The 19,140-nt window shown below is 43.6% G+C and overlaps 2 protein-coding genes across 3 annotated transcripts in view; one reads left to right on the top strand and one right to left on the bottom strand.

The window, feature by feature from the left end:
- Positions 1-12,154, bottom strand: part of SETD4 (SET domain containing 4) — a 29,142-nt gene extending 16,988 nt beyond the window's left edge. For both annotated transcript variants that reach the window (XR_013346364.1, XM_077818793.1), the window contains exons 1-7: positions 11,889-12,154; positions 10,453-10,557; positions 9,273-9,368; positions 8,006-8,043; positions 7,245-7,333; positions 2,913-3,342; positions 938-1,112 (exon numbers count right to left, since the gene is read on the bottom strand). Coding sequence is in view for 1 of the 2 variants with exons in the window: in XM_077818793.1 (XP_077674919.1) it covers positions 938-1,112; positions 2,913-3,342; positions 7,245-7,333; positions 8,006-8,043; positions 9,273-9,368; positions 10,453-10,525 (901 nt within the window). In the remaining variant the exon portion in view is untranslated. The remainder of the gene's footprint in view (positions 1-937; positions 1,113-2,912; positions 3,343-7,244; positions 7,334-8,005; positions 8,044-9,272; positions 9,369-10,452; positions 10,558-11,888) is intronic.
- A 99-nt stretch (positions 12,155-12,253) lies between these two features.
- Positions 12,254-18,795, top strand: LOC144265802 (carbonyl reductase [NADPH] 1-like). The gene is made up of 4 exons (XM_077818807.1): positions 12,254-12,421; positions 13,637-13,955; positions 16,309-16,416; positions 17,239-18,795. The coding sequence occupies exons 2-4, from the start codon at positions 13,670-13,672 to the stop codon at positions 17,673-17,675; spliced, it is 831 nt and encodes a 276-aa protein (XP_077674933.1). The 5' UTR covers positions 12,254-12,421; positions 13,637-13,669; the 3' UTR covers positions 17,676-18,795.
- Positions 18,796-19,140: the final 345 nt, after the last annotated feature.

Here is a 19,140-nt window from a genome sequence, read left to right as displayed (position 1 = left end):
CTGCAAATCTTACTTTAAACAACCTCAATGCTTTATCATAAAAATGTAACTTGTCTACTGCATACTCAATTCCAAACAGCTGTCTCTCTCTCTCTCTCTTCACATGCCTGCATAAGCAACCAAGGCTCACTGACAAAAAATAAACAAAAAAATTCACTTCCCAAGCTATTTTTTGGCTCTCCAATCAGCTTGTTAGCCAACTCATAACCAAGTCTTCACCACATAATTATTAATTTTCTATAACAATGACTTGGCTGCCTAATAGCATGGGTTTCTCTTATTGTGGTCTCAGTTCAGCAAAGCACTTAAGCACATGCTTAAAACCAAGTTTTGCAGAACTGGGGCTTCTAGGACATGCGAGCGTCCTATGAAAAGGCTCTATCAATATTTAATCTGATACAGATGCATGCACGCACACACTTGAGGGTAGTTTGCAAAAATCTCCCAGCATTTCCAGTTCCATCCTCAAATTATTCTCTAAAGCCACAATCCTGCAAACACTTAAGCACGTGCCTAACTTTTACTCGCATTAGCAGTCCCATTGAAGCTAGTGTTGCTACTCCTGTGCTTAAGGTTAACCAAACACGTAAGAGTTTTCAGAATAAAGCTAACTAAGTTTCATAGCGTAACAAATAAAACCTGAGCAAATCCACAAAAATGATGGCCACTTAACACAAACACACAGTCACACTCTTTTAGTTAAAAATTCCCATTAGGTGTAGTTCAAAAAGACAAAAATGGAACCAACCCAACCCTATATTTCACTTTAATGCTGCTAACAATCCCAAAATTGATCATACTGGCTACAGCCTAATGCAGAGTGAAACTATGTAAGCTTCCTCACTGCCCCTCAATTACCACATTTATCCAGATGAAGAGATAAAGCTGCCTGGCTCACTAGTACTTCACATTTTAATATCAAGATCAAGCTACCAACCTGCTGATACATAAACTCCACTCTGTGGGTTGTTGATGGCAACGAACCCATATTCTAGCAGAAGTCGCTGGTTATCATGAGGGCCGTAAGAGATAAACAGTTCTTCATGTCTTCTGCAATGCGAATCTGTCCTGATTTCATAACATCTCGTCTGCTCATTAAATGCAGCTTTTACCTTTGAGAAATTTTAAAAAGACAATATTTCCTCTATAGCAGTGAGGGGAAAAAAAACCCATCAGACCTAGACTGATAAAGACCAGTAATATTTTCTTACTGTGACAAAAGGCTATAAACATCTAGAACTCAATGATGAAATATTTGAAGTGATTTTGAAGACTGGGGATTGTCTTTCTTGCACTTAGGATCTTATCTGAAGAAGAGGAAAAATTCTCTAAAATACTAAAACAGAACAAACATAAAATCCTTGGGTTCAAGGCTGTGCTGCCTCCAGGAGGCAGAGCATAGAAGGTCCAGCTCAGGGGAAGCGGGAACAAAGCTAGCTTTAAGCCACCTTTGTGCTACCCTGATTCTGCGCGGTCATGTGAGTCACTGTGGTCCCTGGCATAAATCAGAGTAACTTTATAGGCAGTCCTGATGAGGTGCCATAGGCTGCTTTCAAGCCTAGTACCAGGCACTATAGAAACCACATGCCCCCTGCACTGTGCCTTGTGAGGGGGGCAATACAGAGCTGCTTACAGGGCCCCTCTGCTGGGGAAATTCTCCCCAAGCCATTTCTGGAGACATGGGCCAAAATAATGGCATTTGGCGCAGGCATAAACATGTGACTCATTGGTCGGCATACCCCCTGGTGGCTGGGGCATGGTGTAAAGACGTTCCTCCTTTAGCGCCCCCTGCTGACAGCCATTCCACCCCTACTGCGGTCTGATTCTTCATGCAACTCAGCCCCCCTCCTTCCAGCTCACATAGAGTCCCACCCCTACCAGGGTAAACCAGCTAGTGGTCCTTCGACTCACGTTGGACAGTCAGTCTGAGTACGGACTCACCAGTCCTCCTCTCTAGTATCAGGGGAGTTCAGCAGTCCTTACTCCTCAGGGAGAGAGGGGGACACCCCCTCTTCCTTGGTGGGCTGGTAGAACTCAGGCCCTCCGACTCCACTGGGTCCAGACCAAGGACCCTCATTACGTAGTCAAGGCCCTTGCGGTCTCCTGGTCCACGTCTTACCTTATCCTGTCTTGGGCATTTATCTCAGCCTCTTCCCAGGCTCCCAGTATATCAGCTCCACTCTAAGCCGCTTTCCAAAGGGTCATTGCAGGCCTTCTTAGCATTTTCTGCTACCCAGCTGGGTCTGTTGCAGAGGGGTTTTCCTCCACTCCCCTGGCAGGGAAATCCCTGACTTGGCAGAAGTCTTCCTGCTCCTTGCAGGACCCTCCACCACTGGGGAGAAACCTGGGTGGATTCACCTCCTGCCACTTTCTTTCCCAACTGCCTGAGTGTCTCCAACCCTACCCAGCTCCCTGACTCCAGCCAGGCTTCTCTCACTGAGCGAGAGCCAGAAATCTGCTCTCCTTCCTGGTCAGCCCCTAACTGAGCCAGGGTCAGCCCTTTTAACTTCTCCTTCACGTCTGACACATACTGCAAGTGTAGTGGGGTGACGATGATTGTGCCCACAGGCTTTCATTAATCCCTTCAGGTTGAGTGTGGGTTTGCTACACCTCATCACACCAGGGTACTGGGGGTCGGCAGAGGCGTGGAATCCTTTCCCCCATCCTTATTTTGCCACTTGATTCATAAAATCAATTCTATTTGTGAATTCACTCTGGGTTACATGATACGTTTTAGTGGTGTATCTACTGAGCCTATAGCTGTTCTACAAACACTACACTATACACACCAGTCATGACCCTTCAGTGGTATGCTGTGTTCCGAATTCATCAGAGACAAGAATGTGGGTTCTGCACAGAGTCAGTGCACTGTACATCACAAAAACTATGGTTCTGTTTTTCCAGCTTCTTACCTGAACATTTGGACTGTGGTTTAGCAGATCTAAATAAGGCGCTAGTGCATAAACATCTGGCTCTCTAGAGAAACATTCCCTCTGTGAATGCTTCATGTACACTGTTCTAGTATTAATGGTGCACCAAGCCCACCGCAGGGCATCGTAGTTAAAAACAGTTTCTACATTCTCAGTAAACAAAGACTGCAGAGAAAAGAAAAAAGTCTTGGAAGAGGTATACAGTTCCTGGACCACTGTTCTTTGCTCCTCAGCCTTTCTTCTTAAGGGCTCAGGAAGAAGTCTCACTACTTCTTGCTCCAGACAAACAGGGCACGTATAGGTCTTTGGTAAAACATCTAGATAAGGCTTCCACACAGATTGCTCACCAGCATATTTCTCTGCTATTAAAAATGTGCACAGTGCTATCAAAGGAGATATGGGAGGCTTCCACCTATCAAAAACATAACAGATACACAGAAGTGAGATGGATAAAATACAACCACACATATCCTTTTAATACTTTGAGATTTTAAATAAATATTTTAAACTTCTTTGTAGTTCACCTGCAAATGTTTTTTCATTATTTCAAAGTGATTTTAAATTTATTTTACTGACAAGCTATTAAAATACTGTACCTAGTAAAACATTGGATTTTGTTTAAACAAAAATATAAAATAGTCTTCTATACTCTATATCACCTTTTGTTATGAATTTGCTGAAAGGGTGCATTCATATAGCACTTCGTAGTCTCATATTTGAATTCCTTTCTTTTAGGACATGCACATTTAATAATTTGAAACAAATCATTTACAATTCCATTTAAGAAGGGCCCCATCCTGCAAAACCTTACTCATTGAGCAATCCGCATGCATGCAAGTAGTCTTGTTGAGACCAATGGGAATATGTTGTGATGCTTCTTGGGTACCCAGAGCTATGAGTCACCTTGTTACCACCTGCCGCCAGTACGAAGGAGTCCTGCCTGTGCTCAACTGGATGTCAGCTTTCTAACACAACCAGCCCATCATAATAGCACTCTCCTCTGACTATATTAGCCCTTCATTTGCCCTGCAGGTTGACAATAGATGCACCCCAGGCCTTGCGTCCCTTCAAAGTGTCACCCTGTGCTAACCAGCCCCTGATCACTGGACACCCACAGAAATACCAAATCCTCTGTTCCCAAAGAAACAGTGTACCAGTGTTCTAAACAGTAATAAATCACCAGGACCAGATGATATTCACCCAAGAGTTCTGCAGGAACTCAAATATGAAACTGCAGAACTACTAATTGTAGTCTGTAACCTATCATTTAAATCAGCTTTTGTACCAAATGACTGGAGGATAGCTAATGTGACGCCAATTTTTTTTAAAAGGGCTCCATACGTTACCCCAGCAATTACAAGCCCGTAAGCCTGACTTCAGTACCAGGCAAACTGGATGAAATTATAGAAAAGAACAAAATTGTCTGACACATAGATGAACATAATTTGTTGGGGAAGAGTCAACATGGTTTTTGTAAAGGGAAATCATTCCTCATCAATCTACCAGAATTCTTTGAGGGGGTCAGCAAGCATGTGGACAAGGAGGAACCAGTGGATATAGCGTACTTAGATTTTCAGAAAGCCTTTGACAAGGTCACTCACCAAAGGCTCTTAAGCAAAGTAAGCTATCATGGGATAAGAGGGAAGGTCCTCTCATGGATTCGTAACTGTTAAAAAGATAGGAAACAAAGGGTAGGAATAAATGGTTAGTTTTCAGAAAGGAGAAAGGTAAACAGTGGTGTCCCCCAAGGGTCTGTACTGGGACGAGTCCTATTCAACGTATTCATAAATGATCTGGAAAAAGGGGTAAACAGTGAGGTGGCGAAAACTGCTGAGGATACAAAACTGCTCAAGGTAATTTAGTCCCAGGCAGACTGTAAAGAGCAACAAAAGGATCTCACAAATCTGGGTGACTGGGCAACAAAATAGCAGATGAAATTCAAATGTTGATAAATGCGAAGTAATGTACTTTGGAAAACATAATCCCAACTATACATATAAAATGATGGGGTCTAAATTAGCTGTTACCACTCAAGAAACATCTTGGAGTCATTGTAGATAGTTCTCTGAAAACATCCACTCAATGTGCAGCAGGAGTCAAAAAAGCAAACAGAATGTTGGGAATCATTAAGAAAGGGATAGATAAGAAGACAGAAAATACCATATTGCCTTTATATAAATCCATGGTATGCCCACATCTTGAGTACTGCGTGCAGTATCTGAGTGGTCGCCCCATCTCAAAAAAGATAAATTGGAACTGGAAAAGGTTCAGAAAAGGGCAACAAAAATGATTAGGGGTATGGAACGGCTTCCGTATGAAGAGAGATTAATAAGACTGGGACTTTTCAGCTTGGAAAAGAGACGACAGAGAAGATATGATAGAGGTCTATAAAATCATGACTGGTGTGGAGAAAGTAAAGAAGGAAGTGTTATTTACTCCTTCTCAAAACACAAGAGCCAGAGGTCACCAAATGAAATTAATAGGCAGCAAGTTTAAAACAAATCAAAGGAAATATTTTTTCACACAACACAGTCAGTCTGTGAAACTCTTTGCCAGAGGATGTTGTGAAGGCCAAGACTATAACAGGGTTCAAAAAAGAACTAGATAAGTTCATGGAGGACAGGTCCATCAATTACTATTAGCCAGGATGGACAGGGATGGTGTCCCTAGCCTCTGTTTGCCAGAAGCTGGGAATGGGCGACAGGGATGGACCACTTGATGATTACCTGTTCTGTTCATTCTTTCTGAAGCACCTGCAATTGGCCACTGTCGGAAGAGGGGATACTGAGCTAGATAGACCTTTGGTCTGACCCAGTATGGCTGTTCTCATGTTCTTACCATGGTTTAGCAGTTTTACCTTAGACTATCGCTCCCCTCTATTATACACAGCACTTGAGGTCAATTATAAACAAAAGGAAAATTTATTTAAGAGGAGATTCAAATAAAAACCAGTGTGAGAAATGGGAATAAATGGTTACGTTTAAAACAAAATCATAACATGCATTCTAAACCCTACACTTAACAAGTAATCCTTCTGTCTAAAGCAGGACATCTTACCCAAATTTATTTCAAGAGTTTTCAACCAACCCTGGCAGAAATCCCTTTTTCATGAAGCAAACCCTCTGTCAGTTTACTTCCTAGATGAAGGATGAGGGCGTACCTCCAAACCCCTTAGTTATACACCCAAACTAAGATCCTTCTAAGCTGTATGCTCACACAGCAGCTCATTAAGCTCAGGGCTCTGGCGGGGAGAGATACCTCTCCCCAGACCCAACCCAGCCACGGACCTGCCATGGCTGCGGGAGAGGCACCCCAGCCCCAACCCAGCCCGGCCGAGACTTGCCGTGGGAGAGGCGCCCCTCCTCTGGCCCTAACCCAGCCCAGGCCTGATCTGCTGCGGCCGTGGGAGAGGGAGAGGTGCCCCTCCCCCAGTTCCAGCCCCGGCAGGGAAAGTCACCCCTCCTTCCCTGCAGCAGCACCTGGGCTGAGCGGGAGAGCTGGGCAGAGTCCCCACCATAGCCCCAGGGCAGCCTGCACCTCAAACCCCTCATCCCCGGCCCCACCTCAGGGCCCGCACTCCAACCTCCTTCCCCAGCCCTGAGCCCCCCCCACACTCTGTCACACACTACCGCCATATTGGTGCACATAACAGAATTCATTCTGCACATGGGTGGGAAAAATTAGAGGGAACACTGCCCCAAAGTTCATTGTCCTTACTTAGGAAACAGAGCTCTCCTCTGCTCATATACTTCTTCCTGTAAATTTCCTGTCTTTGAAGATTCCACAATCCTTCATTAGCACTCAGCTCAGACTATAAATGGATACCCATTTTGAACCAAACATTTCTTGCCAGAAAGAAAACCTGCTTTTCACCTTTCTGGTTATCAGTCCCTAGTCACAGACCTTAAGGACAGAATTTTCAGTGTATCTATACATCCATTTTGCAATTATTATGACACAAGTTTCCATTAGAGACCTTACATGACATTATTTGGTGATAGGGTGACCAGATGTCCCGATTTTATAGGGACAGTCCCTATATTTGGGGCTTTTTTAATATGGCTCCTATTACCTCCCACCCCCGTCCCAATTTTTCACACTTGCTGTCTGGTCACCCTATTTGGTGAACCCAGAGGATCCCTGTACCTGTTGCCATTTGGCATCCAGAGTTTCTTGGGTCACATACATGTGTAAATTAGGCTTTACAGATTGAGGCCCTAACACAAATTCAAATGAATAATCTACCAGTGTGTGAGCACCTTATAAATACCAACAGAAATCTTAAGAGATTTTCTTTCCCTCCTCCACACTTACTTTGCAATGTTTTCCCCAAGGTAGCCACTAAGGACAGTACCAGTGGTGAGCAAGCATTTCTCCGGCAACGAAATAATCAGTTCCCCTGCCTTTGAGAAAAATCAAACAGACTAAAAGTCAGATCGAAAATGAGCCATGGATGCACAATTCATAAGTGTAGAGAAATGTCCCAGAGCACATCAGAGCCAGGAGGCAAACGGATATGACCACAACTTCAGCGGAGATCATTGTAGTTGTAAAATTCTGGTGGTCCAGCAATGTAGGAAGTTTGTGCAGTGTGTGGTAGGATGTCCTGACAGAGGATAAACAGTTTCTGTGTAGGCTGGTGACTGGCTGAGAAGCATCACCTTTCCCCTTGAACAGAATACACCATACTTGGAGCGAGACCCCTTTGATAGGGGAATTTTCTACTGAGCATTTACACCCAGGTTATGGCTCCTTTGTGTCCCTTTCAAACAGGACTACATTAACACAAACTAGGTACCTTTTAGTTCATGCCTGCAGTGTCCACACAGGATAGTTAAAGCACAACATTTTGGTGCCCTTTGCAATTCACACCCCCGTAGTCCACACTGCCGTGCAGAGTACGTGTAGCCTTATATTAGCATGGGGGATTCCAGCTCCTGATTATAAACTATATCATTTTAGACTCCCCTCTAGACTTTTAGGCTCTCCCAGAAGCAATTTTGAGTAGGGCCCAGAAAGTCTCCAACTGCTCCTGCAGTACATGTAATAAAAGCCATAACAAAGAAAATACTAACCTGAAAGGCTTTTGTGGTCATTAGGCCTCTTCCCGTATCTGAAATAGCAGGAACAAAAAGAATGATTACACTACAGTATACAATCTTCAGACTTTTCCATAAGACTACAACAAAACACTATGAATTAAAACTGGTCTGAAAAAGGAAACGTCATGAAAATGAACACATTTCTTATATAACATAAAAACCGTTTTTAAAAGTCCCCCATGGACTAGTTGAAGCTTACGTATGGATCTTGGTCCAGATTTACTCAAAGGTATTTAGACACTTAACACCTACTGATTTAAATGAGAGGCACCTAATTACCTTTGAAGATATGGGCTCTTATTTCTCTCTCTCTCCTTCTTCCTCTAGCTTCAATCTCTTCTCTGCTGTCTCCCACATTCTTATCACTTATGAAAGAAAGCCTTCGGCTCTGTAGCTCCTGCCATCTGAACAATCTTCCTGTGTCCCTCAGCTTCACTCATTTTTTTCCCAAATCTTGGCTTAAAAACCACTTTTTTTTCTCCCCTGCTTCTAGCTTTTCTTGCTAGTTATTTTACACTCAGTGTTTTAGTTTCAGAGTAGCAGCCGTGTTAGTCTGTATTCGCAAAAAGAAAAGGAGTACTTGTGGCACCTTAGAGACAGTCTCTAAGGTGCCACAAGTACTCCTTTTTAGTGTTTTAGTTGTCACCCTGCAATATCTCTGCAGTTGTTTCTCAATTTATACTACGTACTATCTGCTGTCTTCTAATTTAATTTTCTAAAGATTTTTGAAGATTATTATTATTAAAGACACACACAGTAAACAATCCACTCAAATTTGAACTATTTATTATTGTTGCTATCTGCATTCCATCTCTAAATGCTGATAGGTTTAGTTAGTTAGTCTGCCAGAACAAATGAGGAAATGGTTACAAGCTTAGGCCCTCAACCGGTAAACACTTAAGCAACAGTATTTTACAAATGTGACTAGCTTCTTTAACGCCTATGACAGCAATCCTACAAGAAGTACTACGTGAGTGTATCCCGCTGCCCACGCAGAGCCCCTTTGGCTTCCGTAGCAATTTGCAACAGCATAAGAACCCCCTCATGAGGAACAGCGGGCAGTATGTGGGCCAGAGTCTACTTGTGTGCATGAAATTACTCATGCATGCATTTGTTTGAAGGATTTGGGTCCGTAATGTCTGTACGCTGAAGACTCATTCCTGAAGAAAACCAGCCAGATGGGGATAAAACCACAGTGAGAACCGGACAACCTAGGATCAATAAGCAATTAAAGTATTACCTGAAAACTGTGCTGGTCTTAAATTTCGGTCATCAAACCCCCTCTCTTTCAGCCACTTCCTAAGTTGTATATATTCCAGTTTGTGACTCTGGTTTACTAAATGAAGAGACGAGTGATTAACTTATAGCATATAGTTTAATTAAAAACACAGTGCACTTGTACCGTAGTACAGTGGCTCTCAACCTTTCCAGACTACTGTACCCCTTTCAGGAATCTGATTTGTCTAGCGTTATCCCCAAGTTTCACCTCATTTAAAAACTACTTGCTTACAAAATCAGACATCAAAATACAAAAGTGGCACAGCACACTAAATTGTAAATGTAAATTCCTTACATTCTCATTTTTACCATATAATTCTAAAATAAATCAACTGGACTATAAATATTGTACTTACATTTCAGGGTATAGTATATAAAGCAGTACAAACAAGTCATTGTCCGTAGGAAATTTTAGTTTGTACAAACTTCACTAGTGCTTTTTACATAGCCTGTTGTAAAACTAGGCAAATATCTAGATTAGTTGATGTATCCCCTGGAAGACTTCTGAGTACCCTTGATTGAGAAGTACTGCTGTAGTAGACTTTTACCTTATACATAGAATGGTATTTTATAACATGACACAACACAAGATAGTGAAAAAAAGGCATCAGTTCTGTTAGGTACTGAATACCCTTAATGTCACTGATTTCACTGGAAATTGAGGGTATTTAGCATGACCAGGAATAACTCAGCATATTACTAGATAAAACTCAGAGTAATACAATATCATCCTTCAACCAGAAAACAGAACTCTCAAAGCTAAACATGGACAAAGAAAGACTGCAAGTTAAAGCATATTAAAACCAGAAAATAAAATGGTTGTTCACACATAACAACTGATATCCATGATTACTCTTGTAATAGCTCAGTGGTTTGAGCATTAGCCTGTTAAACCCAGGGTTAGGAGTTCAATCCTTGAGGGGGCCCATTTAGGGATCTGAAGCAAAAACTGGGGATTGGTCCTGCTTTGAGCAGGGGGTTGGACTAGATGACCTCCCTGAGGTTCCTTCCAACCCTGATATTCTATGAAGACATGTAGGAGTTCTAACATGCACAGACTGTAGAAAGATCCCTTGCCAAGTAGTTAATTATTCTGTTGCTTCCCTGAATGCAAGTGAAGACTAGATGAAAACATACAGTACCTCCATCTGAAGGCAAACTGCTGTATTGTTTTCTTCTTCTCTTTCTACCAGTCCGACCTTTATTTTTCCTCATGGTAAGAAAAGACTTCACCTTAGGTATACAACCTGAATGAAAAATGGGAAAACAGCCAAGTTCTTTTTTGATATTTCTTTCAGTTCCTGCATACATACAGAAGATGACTCACTCCAAACTTTTACAAATATACACAAAAGAAATTAAAGCTCTTCATATTCAACATGCTTCAGCTTTTCATCTCAGAAAACATAGGACATATAAGCACTTGAATGAGCAATGCAAGGAGAGGAGTGGGAAGCAAAAAGCTTCCATCCCATGCTGCCCTCCTTACCTAAGGACTGGGCATAATCCCCCTGGGAAACAGATATGCTCCCATTTCTACATTTAAAAAGAAAGTGTCCACTCAGAAACATTATTAATTTACAGTTATGTTGATACAGTGAATAATATAACCCACAGATAAAATTCACAGCAAGAACACTTAATATAACTATCTTCAATTAAAAAGTATGAGAGAAATAAGGTGAGTGAGGAAGTGCCCTTTTACTGGACCAACTTCTGTGGGTGAACCAGGCCTTCAAGCTACAGTATCATCCTTCAACCAGAAAACAGAACTCTCAAAGCTAAACATGGACAAAGAAAGACTGCAAGTTAAAGCATATTAAAACCAGAAAATAAAATTTACTGGACCAACTTCTGTGGGTGAACCAGGCCTTCAAGCTACAACAGAAGTTGGTTCAATAAAAAAAAAATATTACCTCACCCACGTGGTCTCTTTATTATCCAGGGACTGACACAGCTACACCACCACTGCATTTAAAAGTCTGAACATAACACACGTAATTTACATAAATATTCCACTACCTTTGCAGTCCATTTATTCAATGAATGGCAATACTGGCATGGAAAAAATTAACATGTTATTCCAATAACAACCCTAACTCTAACCCACAACGTACAAAATATTTCATAATATACCTACAGAGTTATGGAGTACTTGTGGCACCTTAGAGACTAACGAATTTATAAATTTCAAGTAGTCAAGTTACACATATTCCTTTGATATATTTGACTAAACTACTTGTAAGCACATCTTACAGGTGAGCGTGTGGTTGCTACTGCAATGTGGACCGTGCCACGTGACCCTACGGTCATTATCGGAACTGAACCATAGCTTAACTCGAAGTGAGAGAAACGCGGCGCCAATTCGGCGGCGCCTGCTGGGGGCGGCAAAATTGGTAGAGCCGCCCCTGAGCCCCGGTTGCAATGCAATGCAATGCAATGCATGGAGTAACCATAATAAATACTACCGTGCCCTTGTATTCCTTCCGGCGCCTTGGATTTTCAGAGCCCTGCGCAAGAGATTAAATAACTAACGAACACGTCTCTAGCAGCACGGGAGAGAGCTACACCAACCCACCGCGTTCACAGCTCCGATCGCTGGCTGGAGCGCCCCTGGCTACATTTTCTGGTTCGTTCCCGAGCTGCAATCCGAAAAAGAGCTTTTTAAAAAAAAAAAAAGCCTGCCCGCTAATGCCTGTCAATAATCCTATTTAAAATACGGCCTTTCGGTTCCAGCTTCAGGTCTCGCACAGCGAGCACATGGTAAAGCAAAAGCCTCACGTACTCCCAAGCCAGGCCCCGGTGGCCAGACTGCTTGCGCCCACCCCCCCTCCGCCACCGCGCAGCCACGTGTTTCCTGCCGCCTCTCCCCCAGTGACCCTCCCAGCGCGGAGCTGCAGGCCGCCAGCAAAGCCATCCATCTAACACTCGCTCCGCCTCCAGCTCTCTCCTGTCTCGCTGTGCTCTGATCAGGCGGGAGCAGCGTCCCTATCTGCGAAAAGAGCTCCCCGCCCTCTCCGATCAACCCTTCCAGGCTGATGCATAAACACCATTGGCTCTTAGAGCAGGAGCCTGAAGCAGCTAAAGAGGTTGAGCTACGTATTGCTAGAGGTGAGTTTGCAAATTGCTTTCTTCCCCCCTAGCAGCCCCTTCCCCAACCAACCCACCCACCCACCCGCCTACGGGAGTGGGGGGCAGCTTGCATAAAGCGTTCCTTGTAGCCTGCCTTTACTTGTTACGGAGATCAGACCTCATTTCTTGTGCAGGACCTGCCTTAAGGAAAATGGTGGCCTGGGTGAATTTGTATTTTGGTGCCCCTGGTCCCCATGGGCATGGTGCCGCCCCCCCCCAATTGTTCATGGCCCCGATGGGCTTCCCACACCCCGTTGCTCCTAATCCCTGCCCCATTCCCCCTCCTGCACCCCTAACCCCTGCACTGTGCCCTCTTTGCTCCTAACCCATGCACCACCCCCCTCCTGTGCCCACATGGGGAAATAACCTGGAGGTATGGAGCAACTGGCATTGCTACTCACACTCCCCCCTCCAATGCTGCTCCTCCACACACCCCTAAGGGGCCGGGAGGGCGGAGCAAGGAGTGACCTCTGGGCACTTTCCCTATCTGGGCTGCGTAAGGGAAGGGACAGCAGTAGCCCAGCCTCCCAGGGGGACAAGGAGGAACGGGGTAGAGTAGAGCAGTATCTGTGCATCACTTATATCCCCCATGTTCCTCTGGCGGGATGAAGCAGGGTCTGGGAGAAATCTGGGTGCCTCCCACGAGGCACTCCCCCGCCAGCTGGGAGCAGCTTCTGACTCAACACTGGTAGTGTATACCTCTCCACTGCCACACAGTGCCCCCTTAACCATGGCGCCCCTGGGCGATCGCAGGGTGGCTCACCCCTAAGGCCAGCCCTGTCCCTGCTTGCCCTAGTCTGCTCTTTGCCTCGCATCCATTTGCAAAGCACTTTGAAGAAGGAAGCTCCTGGATGAGTGCCCTGGAAAAACTGGGTTCAGAATAGCAGCCGTGTTAGTCTGTATCTGCAAAAAGAAAAGGAGTACTTGTGGCACCTTAGAGACTAACGGATGAAGTGAGCTGTAGCGCATGAAAGCTTATGCTCAAATAAATTTGTTAGTCTCTAAGGTGCCACAAGTACTCCTTTTCTTTTTTCTTGAAAAACTGGAGACCAACCTCATTTTGCCCAATTATTTCTTGGTTTGGCAACTGGAGAGAAATGTACCTTGGCAGAAAATTGCATAGAGAGTGAGCAGGAAGGTGTGCATAATCACAATAACCAAATATATACAGCTATATTCTTTTGCCTGTTGCAGTGAGCTTATTTTGCCATCCACTAGTCCAGGAGGATGTCCAGCACCCCAGTAGCTGTGGTGACCGGGGGCAACAAAGGGATTGGATTTGCTATTGTGCGGGCTCTGTGTAAGCAGTTCACTGGGGATGTGTACCTGACAGCCCGGGACCCAGGACGGGGTCAGACTGCAGTGACAAAACTGCAGGAGGAGGGACTGAGCCCGCTTTTCCACCAGCTGGACATTGATAATCTGCAGAGTATCCGGACTCTGCGGGACTTCCTGAAGGAGAAGTATGGTGGGCTGAATGTGCTGGTTAACAACGCAGGGATTGCTTTCAAAGGTACAGTGCTGGCTTATTGGCAAGGCTTTGAGCTGTAAATTGAAGAATGATGAGTAGGTGTTGTTGTTTGTTTTTACAAGTATCATGCTTAGCTAGAGAGGCAACCAAGTATGATGATACCCAGCTCATCCCAGTGCCAGCAGAGAACTGTTCCCTACCTGACATTTTTCTGGTGTTTTATCAGATCACATTTTTGATCTTGTCTTCACTGCTGTGTTAGCTCAAGAAATAACTCAAATTATATAACCCAACTCCTGGCCCCACATACAGATCTCTAGCTTGAGAGAAGTGGTTCTTTAAACTTGAGCTAGCTGGCCCATCTGGGATCATGGGTTCATGCTCAAGTGCTGCTGAAGTAATGCAATGAGGATACTGCTACTCTGTTACTAAGCCAGTCACTCTGTGTAGCTGAAGGGTTGCTTTGCAGAGTGGCTGCTCTCTTTCTATCTAGGCATGAGAGGCCAGGGAGTGTAGATAATGCAATTTAACTCTTCAGGGAAGAAATACCCTTAGGGAGTCAATTACCATGGTGATGAGCACTATATAAATAAACAGACTGCTTAGAAGCTATTCCTGCCATTGTAGTTTCCTCTACTTACTTTGGGAGACTGAAATATTATAGGACTCTTTTTGTCGGGAGGTTTCTCTTGATGTTTAGCCTAAATTGTCCTTTCCTTAATTTAATCTTGTTACTCTGATTGCCTCTTGTACCATTTTAAAGAATTCCTCTGTGGCCTGAGTATTGTTGCCCTTCAAATACCTGATTTGGCATTAAACTGATTTATTGTTCAATGTATTCATGCATAAATCACTGTCTCAACAGAAACATCTCTTTGTAAGATGTACGCATAGTGGGAAGTGCTTGCCATGTAATGACTGCACAGAACTCTTAATAGTGCTTGGGGATTCTAGCAAAGGTTATTTGTCGCACAGAGTGGATAATACATATTTTTTGCGACAACTCACAAACCGCAGCCATCTGCCCTGAGCTCTGGGGAAATCTGCTTAAAAGAGATTTTAAAATGTAGTAAATCTTGCAAATGTTGATAAAGAACAAAAACTCTTACACCCTAGTTACAGTTTACATTTCTTATTTGGGAGCTGTTATCTTGGCCCACCACTGCTGTTTGATGCTGAAACCATTGAAATCAGTGGTGAATTGGGCCTCATGTCTCAGTGTTAATATACTGCTCAGTGTTCTGCAAATAGTGGTGCCCTGGCACATTGCTCAAGAGAACAGTTAAGGTGGTTATTAACAAAGCCTTTAAGGAATATCTCCATTAGTTTAAGCAATAGGTGTTCAGTTACAGCTACACCTTAGAGTTGCCTGCAGGTATGTTGTATCTAGCAAGGGGACTACAACAATTGGTATCTATTTACACTACTTGAAGAGCCCTCATCCTTGTAGTACTTCAGTTGGACCATATGAACTGGACCCATAAACTCACTGAACCTTAAATCTCACCAAATGAGGGTCAATCCATCCTCATCATCATATCCACTCATTATACTCCACACCTGAACATAGCCATTATATGAACAACATACCCTCATATCTCGATGTCTGTACTTTGACCCATTAACCTTCTACCCCCAATCAGGGATTTTGCAGATTATGTATTCCTTACGCCACCCGATCTTAAACCGAATTTTGTACCCCTTGATAATCTCTATGTTGTTCCCTGATAACCAAAAACTTCTATGCTTAAACTCTGTACCATTGATTTTTTTTTTAAATCGTCTTAATAAAATTTTTAAATCTGCGTACCTACTACAGATTGACAGTGCTCCCTGTTGCTTCCTTCCCTGCCACAAAGAAACAGGCTTTGTTGCCCCCATTTGCTGCAGTTCTTCAAAAGCTTGATGTTGCTGCATGGGAATCCTATCTCTGCGCAGCACTCATCATCCTGGCTCACAAACTCATGCTGCAACTCGACAACACAACCAGCAACAACCCAGCCATTGCCTAATACGTAGGATTGAGCTCTAAATCTGTATAAAGAATGCAGCTCCCTGCTCTGTTTTGAGGCATCAGTTATGTCATCAGCTCTTGTGTGGGGGGGAGCACAGAACTCTAAACGAAGAGTTCTTAGCAGGGGAAAATCTTCTCAATCTTCTACTAATCTAATATTGCATATTTGGGCCTTTGCATTTTAAAATGTTAATCTTTGCAGCACCATGTACGTGTTACTTTTCTGCACTTTCTCTGTTAAACATCTGCTTCCTAATTTAACCAGAAATGACTACTGTAGAAGGAATTAGGATTAACTCTAGTTTTCAGAGACCTGTTTTTTCCCATTAACCTGTAAGCATAACTTCAGTGTTATATATTTTTTCTTCTCCCTATGAACAGTTGCTGATACCACTCCATTTGCTACTCAAGCGGAGGTTACAATGAGGACAAACTTTTTTGCAACAAGGGATGTCTGCATGGAGTTGCTACCTCTCATAAAGCCTCATGGTAAGTATAACCTAACAAATATCAAAGTATCATTTTAGAACGACTCTTGCTTCTCACAAGGCGGCAAACCCTACCCTCTGTTACGAATTCGCTGCCCACAGGAGTACCAGTGCATTTCTGCTGCATCAAAGATAAAAAGACAAGAATAGCTTGCATGCACGTCTTGACACACAGAATGTCTCTGCTTTTTAAATCTAAAGTTGCTTCTATTCCAATCCTTTTCTTTACTAATGGTTATTCCGGAAGTGCTTATCTGTGCCGTTATGCAGAAATGAAGGCCTGTCAATATTTTTTCCACACTGCCTAGCTGCCTCGTCTGTCCTTGCTTCAGACAGGAGAAAATGGAGATATTTCTATGTCCTACTTGCTCACAAAAATGGAGCACTGAGGCTGAGTTCAGTGTGCTGTACAGACTTGTACCTATAGTCACTGAAGAAACCCAGCTCCCTAGTCTTGTTGCTGTCTCCCTGCAGAGAATTTCACTCTATGTACATTATAGGCCCATTTTTGTTGTGGTTTTTTTTTTTTTTTTAAATGGGATTATTCACAGAAGTAAGCACAGTGTTTGGCAGTGAGTATTTGCAGGATCAGGTTTGTTTATTTATTCAGAAATATCCCTATTTAAAATTGTAGCGGTGGGTCATGTCAAATATTTGCTAGGAATTCCATTACATCCAACAGTGTCTGTTGGTTTGGTTTTTAAACTGTGTTTCTTCAAAGCAATCACCATACATAGACCTTTGTGGAGCACTTTGCAGGATCAAGACCTAACATTGTGTATGGGCATGGTTTATATATTTACTTACAATTTTCTTTTAATAGGCAGAGTAGTGAATGTATCTAGCATGGTAAGCGTATCAGCTCTGGCAAGATGTAGCCAAGATCTGCAGCGGAAGTTTCGTAGTGACACAATCACTGACGAGGAGCTAGTGAAACTCATGACAAAGTTTGTGGAGGATACCAAGAACGGAGTGCATGAGAAGGAGGGCTGGCCAAATACTGCTTACGGTGTGTCCAAAATTGGAGTCACGGTCTTGTCCAGAATCCAGGCCCGGATGTTGAACGAAGAAAGGAAAGCTGATCAAATTCTTCTAAATGCCTGTTGCCCTGGATGGGTGAGAACCGACATGGCAGGTCCCAGTGCCACTAAAAGCCCAGATGAGGGAGCCGAGACTCCAGTTTACTTAGCCCTTTTGGCCCCTGGTGCTGATGGGCCTCATGGGCAGTTCGTTAGTGAAAAGAAGGTGCAAAAGCTGTAAACTTGCCTTGACAGTCCTTTTATTTATACAGTAACTCCTCACTTAAAGTCGTCCTGGATAACGTTGTTTCATTGTTACATTGATCAATTAGGGAATATGCTTGTTTAAAATTGTGCAGTGCTCCCTTACAGCATTGTTTGGCAGCTGCCTGTTTTGTTCACTGCTTGCAGGAAGAGCAGCCAGTTGCAGCTAGCTGGTGGGAGCTTGGAACCAGGGTGGACTGGTAGCCCCCCGATTAGCTCCCCACTCCCATAAGTTCCCTGTACAGAAGCCACCCAGCAGGCTACCAATTGCCAGCAGTTCAGCTGTCCCTCCCCCCACTGCCATGTGCTGCTTCTTCCCTCTGCCTTGGAGCTGCTCCTGGGAGCCTCCTGCTTGCTGTGCAGGGGGGGCGGGAAGAGGGAGGCTAATGTCAGGGCGTCCCCCTCCCCCCTATTCCTGCCCCCCCCCTTACCCCTTCTCCATATGTAGTAGGGTAGGGACAGGACCACAGCTGCTGTCTCAACTTCCTGATCCTTTTTAAAGGCAGTGTACTTACTTAAAGGGGCAATGTTCATCTCTCTCACACACACAGGGTGTGTGTCTGTCTCTGTCTGCCATGCTGTCTCCCCTCTCTCCATTCATGCTGCCTTGTAGAGTGTGAGGCTACATTAACAACAATGAGGAGTCTTTGTAGCACCTTAGACTAACAAATTTATTATATATAAACTATAATATAGTTTTTTGTCTGGTGGAAAAAAAAATTCCCTGGAACCTAACCCCTCCCCCCTCTTTACATTAATTCTTCTTGGGAAATTGGATTCACTTAGCATTGTTTCGCTTAAAGTTGCATTTTTCAGGAACATAACTATGACATTAAGTGAGGAGTTCTGTATATGTGAGATGCAGTCCAGAAACAGTATCAGATATTACTGATTTATTGTGGTACCAATAATAATTAAGCATCTGTAAATGTCTTTGCCATTTCTAGTATCTTATTAGGGTTTATAGAATACACACAAGGTTTCTGCTATTACAAAATAATTGCAGTTTGGAATAATGCATGAATTAAACTGTGCCTTAATTTAGTTCTTAAAAGTATGAAAACTGTTTAAATAAAGTGTAGTTTAATAAGCTAAAATTGATTTGTTGAAATTTATATTCTTTTTAGCAGGTGGGGGGGGGAAGGTGTGTTCCTTTTTAGTGATTTCACATACTGTTCCTGGTGAGATTATAATGTCTAACTATTTGATCTTAAAAGTAACCAGATCAGTCTGGAATAGAACAGGGGTGGGCAAACTTTTTGGCCCAAGGGCCACATCGGGGTGCGAAACTGTATGGAGGGCCAGGTAGGGAAGGCTGTGCCTCCCCAAACAGCCTTGCCCCTGCCCCATTTGCCCCCTCCCACTTCCTGCCCCGTGACTGTCCCCCTCAGAACCCCCACCTCATCCAACCCCCCCCTGCTCCTTGTCCCCTGACCACCCCC

The sequence above is a fragment of the Eretmochelys imbricata genome, chromosome 1 (genome assembly GCF_965152235.1).
Source record: "Eretmochelys imbricata isolate rEreImb1 chromosome 1, rEreImb1.hap1, whole genome shotgun sequence".
In the NCBI taxonomy this organism is placed as follows: Eukaryota; Metazoa; Chordata; order Testudines; family Cheloniidae; genus Eretmochelys; species Eretmochelys imbricata.
This window is presented reverse-complemented; position numbering and strand designations above follow the sequence as displayed.

Bases quoted from the DNA above. Each gene is read 5' to 3' on its own strand.
- LOC144265802 (XM_077818807.1), top strand. From the start codon at position 13,670: ATGTCCAGCACCCCAGTAGCTGTGGTGACCGGGGGCAACAAAGGGATT. The intron at 13,956-16,308 runs GTACAGTGCTGG...CCCTATGAACAG, and splicing joins CGCAGGGATTGCTTTCAAAG to TTGCTGATACCACTCCATTT. The intron at 16,417-17,238 runs GTAAGTATAACC...TTCTTTTAATAG, and splicing joins ACCTCTCATAAAGCCTCATG to GCAGAGTAGTGAATGTATCT.